The following is a 15,673-nucleotide window of genomic DNA, read 5'->3' as shown; positions in this document are numbered from 1 at the left end:
TTTCCTCAGTTGGGTACCCAAAGGAAAAAGGGTAGACACAGAGTATTTAAAAGGAGTCCTGGTGGCACAGCGAGTAAGTGCTCACCTGCTAACTGAAAGGCTGGCAGTTCAAACCTACCCAGCGGTGAAAGGTTGGTGGTGTTGGTGGTTCAAACCTACCCAGTGGCTCAATAGAGAAGGACCTGGAAGTTTGCTTCTGTGAAGATTACAGCCAAGAAAACCCTATGGGGCAGTTCTACTCTGCCACATGGGGTCACTATAAGTCAGAATCGACTCAATGGCACCTGCCGACAATAGAGTATTTAAAATCCAGTGATGGTCAGAACTGCCACTATTCAAGTCAATTCATATTTCACATGTGAGGTTCTGCCCACCACATGCCAGTATCACCTAACTAAGCTGTCCTCTCATAAGAAGGAGTCCCTGGGTGGTGCAAACTGTTATTGTGCTTGGCTGTTAACTGAAAGTTTGGAGGTTTGGGTCCATCCAGAGGTGCCTTGGAAGAAAGGCCTGGCAATCTACGTGCAACAAATCAGCCATTGAAAACCCTGAGGAGCACAGTTCTACTTTGACACATGTGGGGTCACCATGAGCCAGAGCGGACTTGGCAGCAACTGGCTTTTCTCATAAGAAGGTGGCAGGACTTATTCACTATTCTGAGCCATTTCTAAGTAGGGAAGGGGGTCTGTGCTAATGCACAGTTATTATCTCTTGGTCTCTTCCTGTGACCAACACACGTATCTTCAAGTTAACTGCTCTTGAATAATCAAAACCAGATGGACTAAGCGGGAGACGAATGTACAACCCTGGCTTCCCTGATAAACATCATGTGAGTCTTAGTAAAAGCCGAGCATTAATAAAGCAAGAGAAAATAAACATACAGGATTTCAGATCTCTTCTGGGCATCTTTATGATTTAAAACACACTTACTTCAGTTTCCGGCTAATTTTAGTAAATTCCACCAACCCAGCTTCCATAGGCAATGTTAGCTGTCCTGCTGAAATCATCAATCGGCAATCTTCATAGGTGTGATCTGTAACTGGTATTTCCAGAGCACTAAAAGTGTTAGAGAGCAAACTGAAATTCAGTATTTAAATGAGGTGATGATTTTTCATTAGGCCTATATCAGTCAACAAATGACAGTAAATGGAAACGTATTTACTACTTTTTCAACCAGTAACTCTGGCTTTTTCTTGCCAAAGAGATTATTTCTCTACTTTGTCACTGACTTACTGTGCCCTGGGTTAATCTCCTTATGTCTTTGTGTTTTAACTAGAACGATAATAATTGAAGCAATTAGAAATTCCCTGGCACTTCACCTAAGCCTCAGTTTTCTCATCTATACATAGGAATAATGTTTATTCGATTTACCCCACAGGATTATTTTAAGGACGAAATAAGAATGCATATGAAAGTACTATGTAAACAGATAAATGGCTGTTGTATATATTTTAAGTGATCAATCTACACAAGCCTCTAGCCATATGTGTTTTCTGATCTTTTAAAATTGGAGATCACCTTCTTGTTACATAACAATCTTCTCCAAATACTGGACAGAACTGATAATAAGCTGATATTTCTTCCAAACCTAAATGTCTTACCCTCAAAGGAGACCATAACCCATACCATCTCCTTCCTTCTCAGAGACCTGATGATAGTGGACTCGATTTGAAAAAATACATATTAATAAGCAGTAAAAAAAAAAAAATCACTGAGTATCACAAGAAAAGCTGGGCAGAACATGAAAAAACTTCCTAAGGGTCCTTTTTCACTAAATTCTGATTTGCAAATATTCAGTGCAAATCATAAAATTAGGTTTTTAATTGTATTTGATTTTGTTGAATCATTGCTAGGAACATTAAATTCTGAAGACTGCAATCGGAATTAAAGCATTTTTTGTTTTGTCTATAATGAGGCTGTTTCTGATGAATAAATATTTTGGCATAAGAATATATAAGATAGAAAATAAAAATTAAAAATAATTTGGGAATTATAATACTAAACAGGATTGCATAGTGGTTAAGAGCTTGGGCTTTGGTCATAGGAAAGGTAAGTTTCAGTCCCAGCCCTGACACAGAATCTGGTCTGACCTTCAGCAAACAACTTTACCCCTCTGAGTCTCGGCTTCCTCACTTACCTCCTAGAGTTGCTACACGGTTATGTCAGATAGCATGCGTACAGGGCCTATATATTAAGCACTCGATAAATATTTATTATAGTGGCACCACCACTTTCTTACGTCTGCTCTGTCCTTTACCGTTGTCCAAACGCTTTCATCAAGTTTTCTTACTTGAGTCTCATAATAACCAAAACTATGAGAAAGGCAGAGCAAGGATTATTATTCCCATTTTACATATGAGGAAAACAGGCCTTGAAGAAGACTTGTTTATGATTATACAGCTAATAGAAACATAAACATCTTTCTTCTTCTTTATCCAAGGCCCTTATACCTCTACACCTCCAAACTCAGAAAACGGCTGCTTCAAAAATCCCTTCTCTGTTTTAGCCACGTTTTGGGAGGCCAAAATATCTGATACAAATTCTCTCAGGTCCTATCTTTCCTAACTTGTGGGTAGAAGCTGATACGAAGACATAAGAAGAAAGAGGAGAAAACAACGTAAAAGCAAATCTTGCAGTTGGTCTAGAAACCAGATGAAATAAGCACATCTAGGTACACAGAGTAGCAAAGAGTTCTGCTGAACATTTAAGTATTTACTCCTGGTTGAAAATAAAGGGTATTCCGTTGTGAAATACTAAGATGACTTTATCTCTGTATATATATATGGAAACTATGGTGGTGTCGTGGTAAAGTGCTATGGCTGCTAACCAAAAGGTCAGCAGTTCAAATCCACCAGGCGCTCCGTGGAAACTCTATAGGGCAGTTCTACTCTGTCCTATAGGGTCGCAATGAGTCAGAATAGACTCGACAGCAGCAGGTTTGGTTTTTATTTTATATATATGTATATATGTGTGTATGTATGTATAGACAGATGGATAGATGACGGAATGGATAGATAGACAGACAGACAGATAGGCGCTCTGGTGGCACAATGATTAAGTGCTTGGCTGCTACCTGAAAGGTTGAACCCACCCAGAAACTGTGGAAGAAAGACCCGATGATCTGTTCTTGTAAAGATTACAGCCTAGAAAACACTGTGGGGCAGTTCTACTCTGTCACATGGGATTGCTACAAGTCAAAATCAACTCGATGGCACCCAAAAACAGATAGATAGATGTTGTTAGGTACCGTCAAGTCGGTTCCGACTCATAGCGACCCTATGTACAACACAACAAAACACTGCCCAGTCCTGAGCCATCCTCACAATCGTTAGGCTTGGGCCCACTGTTGCAGCCACTGTGTCAATCCATCTCGTTGAAGGTCTTCTGTTTCGCTAACACTCTGTTTTACCAAGCATGATGTCTGTCTCAGGCATTGATCCCTCCTGATAACATGTTCAAAAGTATGTGAAATGAAGTCTCGCCATTCTTGCTTCTCTAATGAGCATTCTGGCTGTACTTCTTCCAAGGCAGATTTGTTCATCCTTTTGGCAGTGCATGATACGTTCAATATTCTTCGCCAACACCATAATTCAAAGGCATCGATTCTTCTTTGGTCTTCCTTGTTCATTGCCCAGCATTCTCAAGCACATGAGGCAACTGAAAACACCATGGCTTGGGTCAGGTTCACCTTAGTCCTTAAAGTGACATCTTTGCTTTTTAACACTTTAAAGAGGTCTTTTGCAGCAGATTTGTCCAATGCAATGCGTCGTTTGATTTCTTGACTGCTGCTTCCCTAAGTGTTGATTGTGGATCCAAGAAAAAATGAAATCCTTGACAACCCCAGTCTTTTCTGTTTATCATTCTGTTGCTTATTGATCCAGTTGTGAGGATTTTGTTTTCTTTATGTTGAGTTACAATCCATACTGAAGGCTGGCTGTGGTCTTTAATCTTCATCAGTAAGTACCTCAAGCCCTCTTCACTTTCAGCAAGCAACGTTGTGTCACCTGCGTATCGCAGGTTGTTTATGAGTCTTCCTCCAAACCAGATGCCCGGTTCTTCGTCATACAGTCCAGCTTCTCGGATTATTTGGTCAGCATACAAACTGAGAAAGAATAGTGACAGGATAAAACCCTGATGTACACCTTTCTTGACTTTAAACCACGCAATATCCCCTTGCTCTGTTCAAATGACTGCCTCTTGGTCTAAGTTCCTCATGAGCACAATTAAGCGTTCTGGAATTCCTATTCTCAATATTATCCAAAATTTGTTATGATCCACACTGTTGAATGCCTTTGCATAGTCAGTAAACACAGGTAAACATCTTTCTGGTATTCTCTGCTCTCAGCCAGGATCTATCTGACATCAGCAATGATATCCCTTGTTCCACATCCTCTTCTGAATCTGGCTTCAAATTTCTGGCAGTCCCCTGTTAATGTACTGCTACAACTGCTTCTGAATGATCTTCAGCAAAATTTTACATCCATACATACATATAGATGCAGACACAGATAAACCTGTTATGAAGCCATGCTTCCTGAGCTTAAATTCAGAGTTCTCATTGAATTTTTACTGAGAATAAACAGTGATGGCCTATTAGCTCCAAACCTGCCACTCTGAATGACAGAGGGGGTTGGTGCCTGGAGTGCACACCTGGAGGATGCTGAAGCTGCCACAGTGGTGATCATAATATAATACATTCTTTCATTACATGACAGAGAGTGATTTATCTAGTCAGAACATTGGCCAGCTCAAGTTTCCTTAAGTGCAGGTAAATATTGGTTTTATGTTTTGTAGTTTCTAAATCTTAAATTTATAGCCATCCCTTAATGGGGGAGACTTTTCCCTTTTCTCTGCATCTTTTTCCCTTGCAGGCTTTCTCTTCTTTGGTGCTACAATCATTAACGCATTAAAACATCCAGCCTGGGGCTGCTATATGGAGACTGAGGGGAGAGAGGCAGGCCACAGCAGAAACCCCAGAGACCACCACAAGGCTGAAGGGCCAGCGTGGGGCAAACTACCCTACAGAGGCACCACCTGATCTTTTCAGGTTATTGTGCCCCCTGGCAAAAGCATTTCCATTAGTAGCCGCAGACAGGGAAAATTCTTACAGATTGTCTTACTGACCACATCCCTGGGCATGTTATTTTACTTACCAAAACGTGTTAGGGAATGCAGCCCTCAGAAGAAAACCTTAAAACTATGTTAAATGCCATTTACCAGCAATTTCCAAATTATTTACCGATTATAATCACATATGGACACTTACTCTGCCATAATATTCCGGACTTTATTGGCAAAAAGGACAGGATCACTCTTTTCTTCATCATTAGGTACTTGAACAGGCAAAAACTGAAAGACAAATACACCTCTCCATAACAATCCTTAGGTTTAAAGCATTAAATGCTAAATAAATTAATTAAAAACTATCTATTATTAAATTAAAGGACCCCTGGTGGTGCAGTGGTTAAGTGCTTGGCTGCTAACTGAAAGGCTGGGGTTTGAACCCACCCAGTGGCTCCTTGGCGGAAAGACCTGGAGATCTGCTTCTATAAAGATGATAGCCTGGAAAAGCCTATGGGGCAGTTCTACTCTCTCACATGGGATTGCTATGAGTTGGAATCTACTCCACGGCACCTAACAACATCATTATATTAAATTCCCTAACCTTCTAGAGTACAAAAAAAAGAGTACAGCCTGCATGATTTAACTGGAAGGATGCTGGGCTTGGCCTCAGGAGATCGGTATCCAAATCCTGGCCCTATTTGTGTGTTCCCAGTGTATCATTTAACTTTTCTCAACTGTCTCCTGAACTCTAAAAGGAGGGCTATGACCCCTACTTCCCTGGTGCTATGGATTGAACTGTGTCTCCCAAAAGTGTGTGTCAACTTGACAAGGCCATGATTCCCAGTATTGTGTGGTTGTCCTCCATTTTGTGATGTGATAATCCTATGTGTTATAAATCCTAACCTCTATAATGTTAATGAAGCAGGATTAGAGGCAGTTATGTTAATGAGGCAGGACTCAATATACAAGATTAGGCTGTATTTTGAGTCAATCTCCTTTGAGAGAGAAATGAAGAGAGAAGCTAGTAGAGAAAAGGACCTCATGCCATCAAGAAAGAAGTGCCTGGAGAGGAGCACGTCCTTTGGACATGCGGTCCCTGCACTGAGAAGTTCCTAGACTGATGACAAAGACCTTCACCCAGAACCAACAAAGACAGAAAGCATTCCCTGGGGGCTGGCACCTGGAATTCAGACTTCTAGCCTCCTAGATTGTGAAAGAATGTATTTCCGTTTGTAAAAGCCATCCACTTATGGTATTTCTGTTATAGCAGCACTAGAGAACTAAGACATCTGGGTTGTTGTGAGGATCAAATGAGCCAACGTCTGTGAAGGAATTCTGGCTATAGCTACTAAGATCTTATTCTCAGAGCTGCATTTTCTACCAACCCCCAACCCACTGCTTTTTGTGGAAAAAAATTTTTTTCCTTTATAGTTTATTTTCTCTATCCTTTCCAACGTCAGCCAATTATTCTTACATATTTTATTTTTTATTCATATTTGTATCATTTAATCTAATTTCACGTTTTATTATTTTTTTCTGCAATTTCTTATCCTTAGTATTGGCTAAGGAAGACCCTTGACGAGATGGATTGACCCAGTGGCTGCAACAATGGGCTCAAGCGTAACGATTGTGAGGATGGCGCAGGACCGGGCAGTGTTTCGTTCTGTTGTATACAGGGCCGCTATGAGTCAGAACTGACTCAATGACATCTGACGACAAGTACCGACTTTCTAGGTTTTGCTTAATATCATGTTTTTGCTTTATTTATTTATTTTTAAATTTCATTAATTTTGTTATTGTTGTTGAGAATATATACAGGAAAACATACACTAATCCGGCAGTTTCTATATGTGACATTGAGTGACACTGATTATGCTTTATTGTTTTTAATTTTACTTTTTCTCCACTTGCTGTTCTGTGATACCCCATTTGTACTGTCCTCGTTTTTACTTATGGTTTACCAATAGTAAAAGTTTTGGTGGCATATTCAAATCACTACACATTTTGTGAGTATCTGCTATATATAAAGCACCACGAAAGCTGAGATTAATAGGCCCTTAGTCCTGCTCTAAAGGAGATCGTACTTTAACAGGAGAGACCAGTATATTGAAAACCCCACGTGCTAGTATCACTCTCCTACTTTCTCCAATTACAGATGGGGATAAAAGCTTAATTAATTTGTCCAAGGTCACATAGGTCACACCAGGATTCAACTCAAGGTCTGTCAGATTCTAAAGCCCTCGCTTTCCCCACTAAACTATCCTTCCTGGGGTATGACAGAGGCAGGAGGGAATGATTAATTTTGCCAGAAGGCAAGGAAAAGCAGCCAAAAAAAACTTTACAAAGCCCACTTGATCTTGATGTTTAATAATAAATATAATTTCTCTAATAGCTACCATTTATTCAATCATAGCTATGAACCAGGTACCATGCTAGGTGTTTCATGTGCATTATTTCATTAACCCTCCCCCATTTTGATCAAAAGGAATTAAGGTTCAGAAAGATTAAGTGACTTGCCCAAGATCTTATGGCTCGATTCTACTCAACAAATATAGCCTAGGCACCTACTATGTAGCAGGTGCTGCACTAAACTCTAAAGTCATAAGGAATGGTCTCTGTCTCCAAGTTCTCCATGCCATGGGGTAGAAAGACCCAGGAATACAGAATTTATGATACAATGAGCTAAGTCCACTGAGCTAACTAACTACCATCCATTACGCATCTACTGTGTGCTAGGCACTTTAAAACAGAGGCTTTATCATTAGCTCTCGCAAGGATCCATTTCCTACCATGTACCATTTCTACCAATTACTACCATTTCCAATGGCGAGATAAAGAATGAGGCCTAAAGAGGTTCAACAATACAGCCAAAGCCATATACAACTGACAGGACCACAGGTTGAAAAAAAAAGATTTGCATTAAAAAAACACCACTTTTGGACACACATAGACCTAGTTTCAAACTTCATGAATCATGTTAAGAAGTCACAACAGCGACTTGGAGATAAAGTTTAAGCAAGGGGGTGATGTGGTCAGGCCCAGGTTTTTGAGCCGTAACTTCGGTGATGGGAAATGGGTGCACTGGAGAGGTTAGGAGGCTAAGAGCAGGGAGAAGCCCTGGAGGCTACAGCAACCGCCTGTGAGAGATGGGAAGACCATGAATAGAGGGAACGTGGGTGAAGAGAACAACGTGAATGCAAATGGTACTTTAAGATAAAGTGGGTAAGAACTTTGGATTAATGCACTATATGTCATTTTATTTTTCACATTTATTTTACTAATTTCCTCTCCAAGGCGGCAGTGCCATGTTGCAGAGAGAGCACCTGGCCTGGGTTTTTGCCTTGGCTCTGCCATGTGGTCCTAGAAAAGTTATTTAGCTTTTATGCATCTCAGTTTCCTCTCCTGTCGGATGAGAAAGTTTGACTAGATGATCTCTAAAGTCCTTTCAAACTAAAACGCTATGTCTGGCTTTCTATTTCCAAAAACCAAACTCATTGCCATTGTGTCGATTCCGACTCATAGTAACCGTATAGGACAGAGAACTGTCCCATATGGTTTCCAAGGAGCAGCTGGTGGATCTGAACTGCTGACTTTTTGGTTAGCAGCTGTTGTAGCTCTTAACCACTGTAGCATCAGGACTTCCTATTTAGCATCCAGGTATTCTTTAAGAGGGAAAAATAAAGTAAGCCACCAGAGGTCCCCACATCCCTTATATATCTGGAGCAGCAAACTGCCAACAAGTATTTCCAAACATTCCCCTCACCCTGATCTAGTAAAATCTCTTATACTTGCTTAGTATGCAATCCAAGGAAGAAAAAAGCAAGCTAAAATCAAATGCTCATAAAATATCTACCAAAATGACATAAGGGATTAAGGTTTTTATTTGCCATATAATTCTTTTTTAAAAAGCCAAATGAGCATTTATAATATACTTGATTTGTAGGTCATAAAAGCATATACTGAAAACCCTGCAAAATAAATTGCTGCTACACTGTTAACTAAACATAACACAAAGAACTATAGATTTGGTTCCTGTTCGTGCAGGTAATATTTTCCATGAAACGATTTTTAATAACTCTCATATTGGTGTGGCATTTTGTTCTTGGGGAAAAAAATTCCACTGAGAGCATGGAGTAATTAAAGCGTGGATTTGACACTCACAGGCCTCGGAGGTCTCCATGCCTCCTGCGAAACAATTCAATGGAAATTTTAATAAAAAGTCATCTCTCCTAGGATAAGACCTTGTCCTCTATATCACATTTTCATTTTGTACAAAGTCATTCAAAGTTCGAAGCACGGATGTGCCCTTTATTTGAGAAGGGAGATCAACCAAAAGAGAAGAACATGGTTGCCATTATCTGTTAGTGTCCCCCCTCCCCAATACCCATGTAAATACCCCAGTAATTTCAAGATCCCAAGCTCTTTGTATCTTTGTCTTTTCTCACTATCTTCAGTATCCACACTGATGGCCCACCTGACGTCTTCAACTCACAGCCCCTGCACCTGGACACAGATATTATTCCAAATTCCACCTCAGCCGCAGAAATAAACATAGGGCTCTAAACTACTCCTCTGACAAGCCTTTTCATTCAGAGTTCCCCCTCATTATTCATTGGTGCTTACCTCTCCCCTAGACTGGTCCCCCATGGACTGTGGGAACTCAGTGGTCACCCTCAAGGCCTGCACATCCATCTTTATCCACTCTCTTCTGGCAACATCTGGCTGCCTACCTACACCGGGCTTCTGAGTCAGACACTTCCATATGGCCCCTGTTACCTAGACACTTCCATACGGCCTGTCACCTAGACACTTACTTCCATACAGCCTCTGTCACCTAGACACTCCCGTACAGCCTCTGTCACCTAGACACTCCTGTAAGGCCTGTCACCTGGACACTCCTGTACGGCCTCTGTCACCTAGACACTCCCGTACGGCCTCTGTCACCTGTACACTCCCGTACGGCCTCTGTCACCTGGACACTCCTGTAAGGCCTGTCACCTTGACACTCCCATACGGCCTTTGTCACCTAGACACTTCCATATGGCCTCTGTCATCTAGATACTTCCATACGGCCTCTAACCCCTAGAATCTTTTACTTCTGCCATACCCATGGTGCCAGTCACAAATCCTGCACCCCTCCTGATTCTGCCCTCCCACTCCTGTTAGAGACCACTGAGGGATGCTAAGGAAGTTACAAAACCGCATTGGTTGAGGCTACTACAAATTCATGCTAACTTCCATAGGGGTCTCACAGCTGCTTGAAAATTATTTTCTTTTCCAAAGGTGGCCATTAATCAGCTAGTTGCTCTCAAGTCAACTCTGACTCATGGCGACCCCATGTGTGTCAGAGTAGAACTGTGCTCCACAGGGTTTTCAGTGGCTGACTTTTTCAGAAGCAGATCACCAGGCCTTTCTTCTGAGGCACCTCTGGGTGAACTCAAACCTCCAACTTTCCAATCAGCAGCTGAACCCATTAACCATTTGTACCACTAGTGACTCCAAGGTAACCATACTGCCTCCAAATATAAAAATAGTTGTTTTTGTTTGTTTGGTTTTTGCCTAAGATCTTCCTTTGTCTTTTTTAACCTGAGTAAAAATAGGTATACCAAAATTTGTGATATTAATAGTTGGTCTATTTCCTTAATACCTATACGACAGGAAAGGATCATATTAAAATCACTCCTGTTGAGTCGATGCTGACTCATAGTGACCCTACAGGACAGAGTAGTACTGCTCCATAGGGTTTCCAAGGCTGTATTCTTTATGGAAGCAGACTGCCACATCTTTCTCCCACAGAGCGGCTGGTGGCTTCAAATCGCTAACCTTTTGGTTAGCAGCCAAATGCTTTAACCACCACACCACCAGGACTCCTTAGGATCATATTACCTAAGTTGAGCTGAACCTGCTGCTTGGCAGTACTTAGTTATCTCCCTTAGAGACTTGCTGCCATCCCATTTTACTGTTTCAAACATGTTCCATGCTTCCCAAGCTGCAGACCCACTTACATCTCACTCTCCCTGGTCCTAGGGCACTTCACTTTCCACTTTAGAATAGCTCCCCAGCTCCATTGCCCTATCCACTTCAAAAATTCTCTGTACCATCACCAGGCTCTATCTGCAAATACCCCAGGCCAGGTGAGGGAGAGACTAACTGCCATGTTTCCCAAACTAATGTCTCTTGTTGGTGCCTTTGGTCTCTGAGCCTCCCACCTCACCTTGGGCCTTAAACTGAACACCAGATAAAGTCAAAATCCCTCAGCCTGCTATTTAAGGCTATGCATTATCCATAGCCAGTGGTTTACATGAGCACTCAGTCACCACCAGTAAAACTGGCTTATTCGTTGTTTCCTCACCACACATTTCCTTTTACTAAATAAATGATGAGGAGGAGACAGATTGATGTAAATGTAATGTAAATGTAAATGACACTACAATCAATATTTTTTCTTCTTTTCTAGTAACAGGTATTTTAAAAGGTCGACGTTAACAAATGCGCAGTTCTAGTTCTTCCCACAATTCTTCTTTTAAGTCTTCAAAGACAGAAAATACAAAAGGAAGATATTTATGAAAAGCATTTGATACTTCCTTTCCAAAAAAAAAAAAAAAAACCAGAAACATCTAGATAACAAGGGGAATAAAAGTTAATGTTTACTGAACACTTACCATATGTGCCAAAACAGAAGGAATCTTATGAAATCCTCACCACCCTATAAAATAGGTACTAGCATCCCCAGTTTACCAATGAGGAAAATGGCTTAAAGAAGTTTAAGTATTTTTCTCATGTACATATGGTCAGCAGTTCGATTCCGCCAGGCGCTCCTTGGAAACTCTGTGGGGCAGTTCTACTCTGTCCTATAAGGTCGTTATGAGTTGGAATCAACTCGATGGCACTGGGTTTTGGTGGGTACATACAGGTAGTTAGTGGAAGAATTAGAATAAAAACCCCAGAAAAACTTTTTATAACACTCCATTTCTCTAATACCACCAGTTAAAAAAGCCAGAATTCTACCAAGTTCTAGGAGAAACTAACATTGTTGGAACAAGTATATTTGTGTGCGTGTGTGTGTGCGCACACACATGCTCACTCACATCTGTGTGAGGGAGGTTTTCTAAAAAGCCTGTTTTAGTTTCAAAACCATAGTTCATCTCAGTATACTTAGATACTTAGATCAACTGTATAAATGTATTTGAACTTTCCATTAGCAATAAGCTCTTTAGAGACTTTAAAAGTGAAATATATCTTTATGTGTTAATCATAACACTCATGATTAATTACTATCTTTTCCTGAATCAGAAATTCTTGAGTTTTCTGAATGAAAAAAAAAATCTCTTTCTACTACTTAAGGCAATGAATTGCCCACCAAAAAGTATTTTAAGGTCTACTGCTAGCCACTATAAGTTCAGTAGAAATTTTACGAAGGCATTTTCCTAAAACAAAATATGTTTATATACCTACAGACAAATCATTTTATGTATCTGTAATATGCCAATGGCTTTAAAAGTCAACAAGCTTTGAATGCACAGAGATACAGCCCACAAAGAAGGGAAATCTACAGTCAGCGTAAATGCCATGCTTCTATTCGTAAACTAGCTGCTGCCCACACAGTGCTAGAGTCCAGCTTAACATATATTCTTTCTCCTGAGATAAACTAGCAGGCTCTTACTTTATGGCCCGTTTTGGGATATTACCTACTACCTATCTTATTCCTTATGTCCCTAAGCCATTTGTTTGTAAAGGTATCCTTATGAAGTAGCTGGTTGGTAAAATAATCACTAAAAGACACTTTAAGCACACCCACTACGCCACATTATGATTCAAAGAATAACTTTCAGTGGAACCATTCTGTAGGCACACATATCCTTGCCATTGCTCAAGGCTGCCAAGACCAATTAAACAGGTTATGAGGTTTGGAACTTACTGTAGTTTTAACACTCAAGAAAATAATAATCTTTTCAAAAATAAGTCTCTGTGCTGGGGAGACAGAGAGGGATGGGAGAGAGGAGGTAAGAAACTATTCCTAAATATTATACTCGCTGGATTTTAGATATTCAGTGATTTGGGAATTAAAAAGTTTACCAATCAACCCTGCTAAGGGAGGCTTGTGAAAGTAAGGGACACCGCAGTCAACATACTGAGACGGGCTGTGACTGGAGGGAAGGTCTAAACGGGCACGTCAACAGTCCACTCAAATTTCATCTTAAGAACCAGAAAACTAATACCATACTCTTGAATAATACAGTCTTGAATTAGGTTTACCTAACATTCAAGAAACAGTTATAAAGGAACCCTTGTGGCACAGCTGTTAAAGCGCTTGGCTGCTAACTGAAAGGTCAGTGGTTCAAACCCACCAGCTACTCCTCAGTAGAGAGATGTGGCGGTCTGCTTTTGCAAAGATTTTGGAAACCCTGGTGGCGTAGGGGTTAAGTGCTACAGTTGCTAACCGAGAGGTCAGCAGTTTGAATCTACCACGCACTCCTTGGAAACTCCATGGGGCAGCTCTGCTCTGTCCTATAGGGTCGCAATGAATTGGAATTGACTGGAGGGCAGTGGGTTTAACATTCAAGAGAGTCCCTGGGTGGTGAAAACAGTTAACACATTCAGCTGCTAACCAGAAAGCTGGAAGTTTGAGTCCAAACAGAGGAGCCTCAGAAGACAGGCCTGGCTATCTACTTCCAAAAAATCAGCCATTGAAAACTCTGTGGAGCACAGTTCTACTGACACACAGATGCCATGAGTCAGAATCAATGTGACAGCAACTGGTTAATATTCAAGGAGCTATAAAAATATATGTTAAAAGTATTAACAAGGATTTCCATCAACTTTAAAGAAAACGAAAAGGGAAGGGGTGCTTCTGAACAACCAAGACAAGTGAAATTGAAGGAACTCAATGAACCGAGACTGCCAACCAAACGACACGCAGGGCAGCTCAAGCTGGGCCTCTGCAGATGTGGAGGGAAAGCTGGTGCCTCAGGGACAAGACCCAGCTCTGCAGAGCCTCGAGCCAGGGAGTGTATAGACTTAGTGCCCAAAGGGCTTCTGGGACATATTTTTCAGTGACATCCAAACTGTGGTGAATTAAAGTATTCAGAGATCATAGTTAGGAGCCCTCTGAGTGAGAGACAGCACTGTAAGTCTAAAATAAATGTGCTTTAAAACAAGAATACTAAATTCCAATCTGCACATTCCCATCCTCTTGTTCTGCACCCTGATTCTAACACATCCAATCCCTGTAGGTTCAGCTGTTCCGAACTGCTTGAAAGTCATTTTGTTTGGGAAGTTAGGGAACAAAGGATATATTCTTTCCTCTGCCAGAAAGTACTACCTTACACCAAAGGGTCTACAGCTGGAGAACGCGAATATTGTAATTAAAAAAAAAAATAGTGACTACAGGGAAAGGAAATGTGGTAAGAGTGGTCAGGGCAAAAATGAGGAATTTGCATACCTCTGTTGTAATGCACTTTGACCACTGACACACATGTTAGACAAAAAAGTACAGTCCTGTGTGCACTTCCACATCTGTGGCTAGATCCTGTTTTTAGCTGAAGAGGAGAAGATTTAGAAAAAAGGACCCCCCCCCCCCCCACACACACATAGGGCATCTTCTAAATTTGCAGAGAATATAGCATTGCTGTTTTAAGTATAAGAGCCCTGGAGCACAGTTAAAGCACTCAGCTGCTAACTGAAAGGTCAGCAGTTCAAACCCACCAGCTACTCCACAGGAGAAAGAGGTGGCAGTCTGCTTCCATAAAGATGTACAGCCTTGGAAACCCACAGGCCAGTTCTACTCTGTCCTATAGGGTTGCTATGAGTCAGAATCGACTCAACAGGAATGGGTTTTGGTTTTAAGTATGGGCTTTTCTTGATTTTTAGAAAAAGAAATCAGGGTGAGACTACCTGTGCAGCTATTAAAGAAGGAAGAGCAGTGCTCAGGGGACTTAGAAATAATGTAATACAGGGTTTTCCAAAATGTATTCTATGGAACACTGGTTCCAGGAGATAGCCTGAGAAAAAGGAGTTGTGTGATCAAACATTTCAAAGGCTCTGATTCAAAGGCTCTTGAGAAAAGAAACCTGATTCGTTTTGTTTATCCCAGCACTTCCTAAACTTATTAGGCCACAGATCAGTTTTTTCCTAGAAACACTTAAGTATATCCCAAGAACTAGTGTGCTTTTTTTTCTAAATTTTATTTAATGTGTTGTTGTTGAGACTTTACACAGCAGAACATAGGCCAATTCAACCGTTTCTACATGTACAATTTTGTGACATTGATTACATTCTTCGAGTTGTGCAACCATTCTCACCCTCCTTTTCTGAGTTGTTCTTCCTCCATTAACATAAACTCACTGCCCCCTAAGGTTCCTATCTAATCTTTTGAGTTGCTGTTGTCAATTTGATCCTATACAGATAGTTCTTAAAAGACCATAATGCTCAAGGCAGACTTTTTTTTTACTAGTTAAGCTGAACTTTTGTTCAGTTTTAAGGCTACTTCAGGGAATATTTTTGGTTTAAGGTTTAAAGATGATCTCAGAGCAATAGCTTCAAGGGTTTATCCACCCTCCATGGCTCCAGAAAGTCTAAGGTCCATGAGAATGTGAAATTCTGTCTAGTG

The 15,673-nt window shown here is 40.8% G+C and overlaps 1 protein-coding gene across 2 annotated transcripts in view; it reads right to left on the bottom strand.

Annotated features, from left to right (window-relative positions):
• Positions 1–15,673, bottom strand: part of LPCAT2 (lysophosphatidylcholine acyltransferase 2) — a 91,384-nt gene that overhangs the window by 49,575 nt on the left and 26,136 nt on the right. The window contains exons 9-11 of one of the 2 annotated variants that reach the window (XR_007514644.1): positions 5,267–5,349; positions 3,324–4,102; positions 971–1,056 (exon numbers count right to left, since the gene is read on the bottom strand). Coding sequence is in view for 1 of the 2 variants with exons in the window: in XM_049864135.1 (XP_049720092.1) it covers positions 931–1,056; positions 5,267–5,349 (209 nt within the window). In the remaining variant the exon portion in view is untranslated. Of the gene's footprint in view, positions 1–930; positions 1,057–3,323; positions 4,103–5,266; positions 5,350–15,673 lie in introns of those variants that run through there. The other variant, XM_049864135.1, reaches the window with a different exon arrangement.

This window comes from Elephas maximus, chromosome 21 (assembly GCF_024166365.1).
Source record: "Elephas maximus indicus isolate mEleMax1 chromosome 21, mEleMax1 primary haplotype, whole genome shotgun sequence".
Lineage (NCBI taxonomy): Eukaryota > Metazoa > Chordata > Mammalia > Proboscidea > Elephantidae > Elephas > Elephas maximus.
This window is presented reverse-complemented; position numbering and strand designations above follow the sequence as displayed.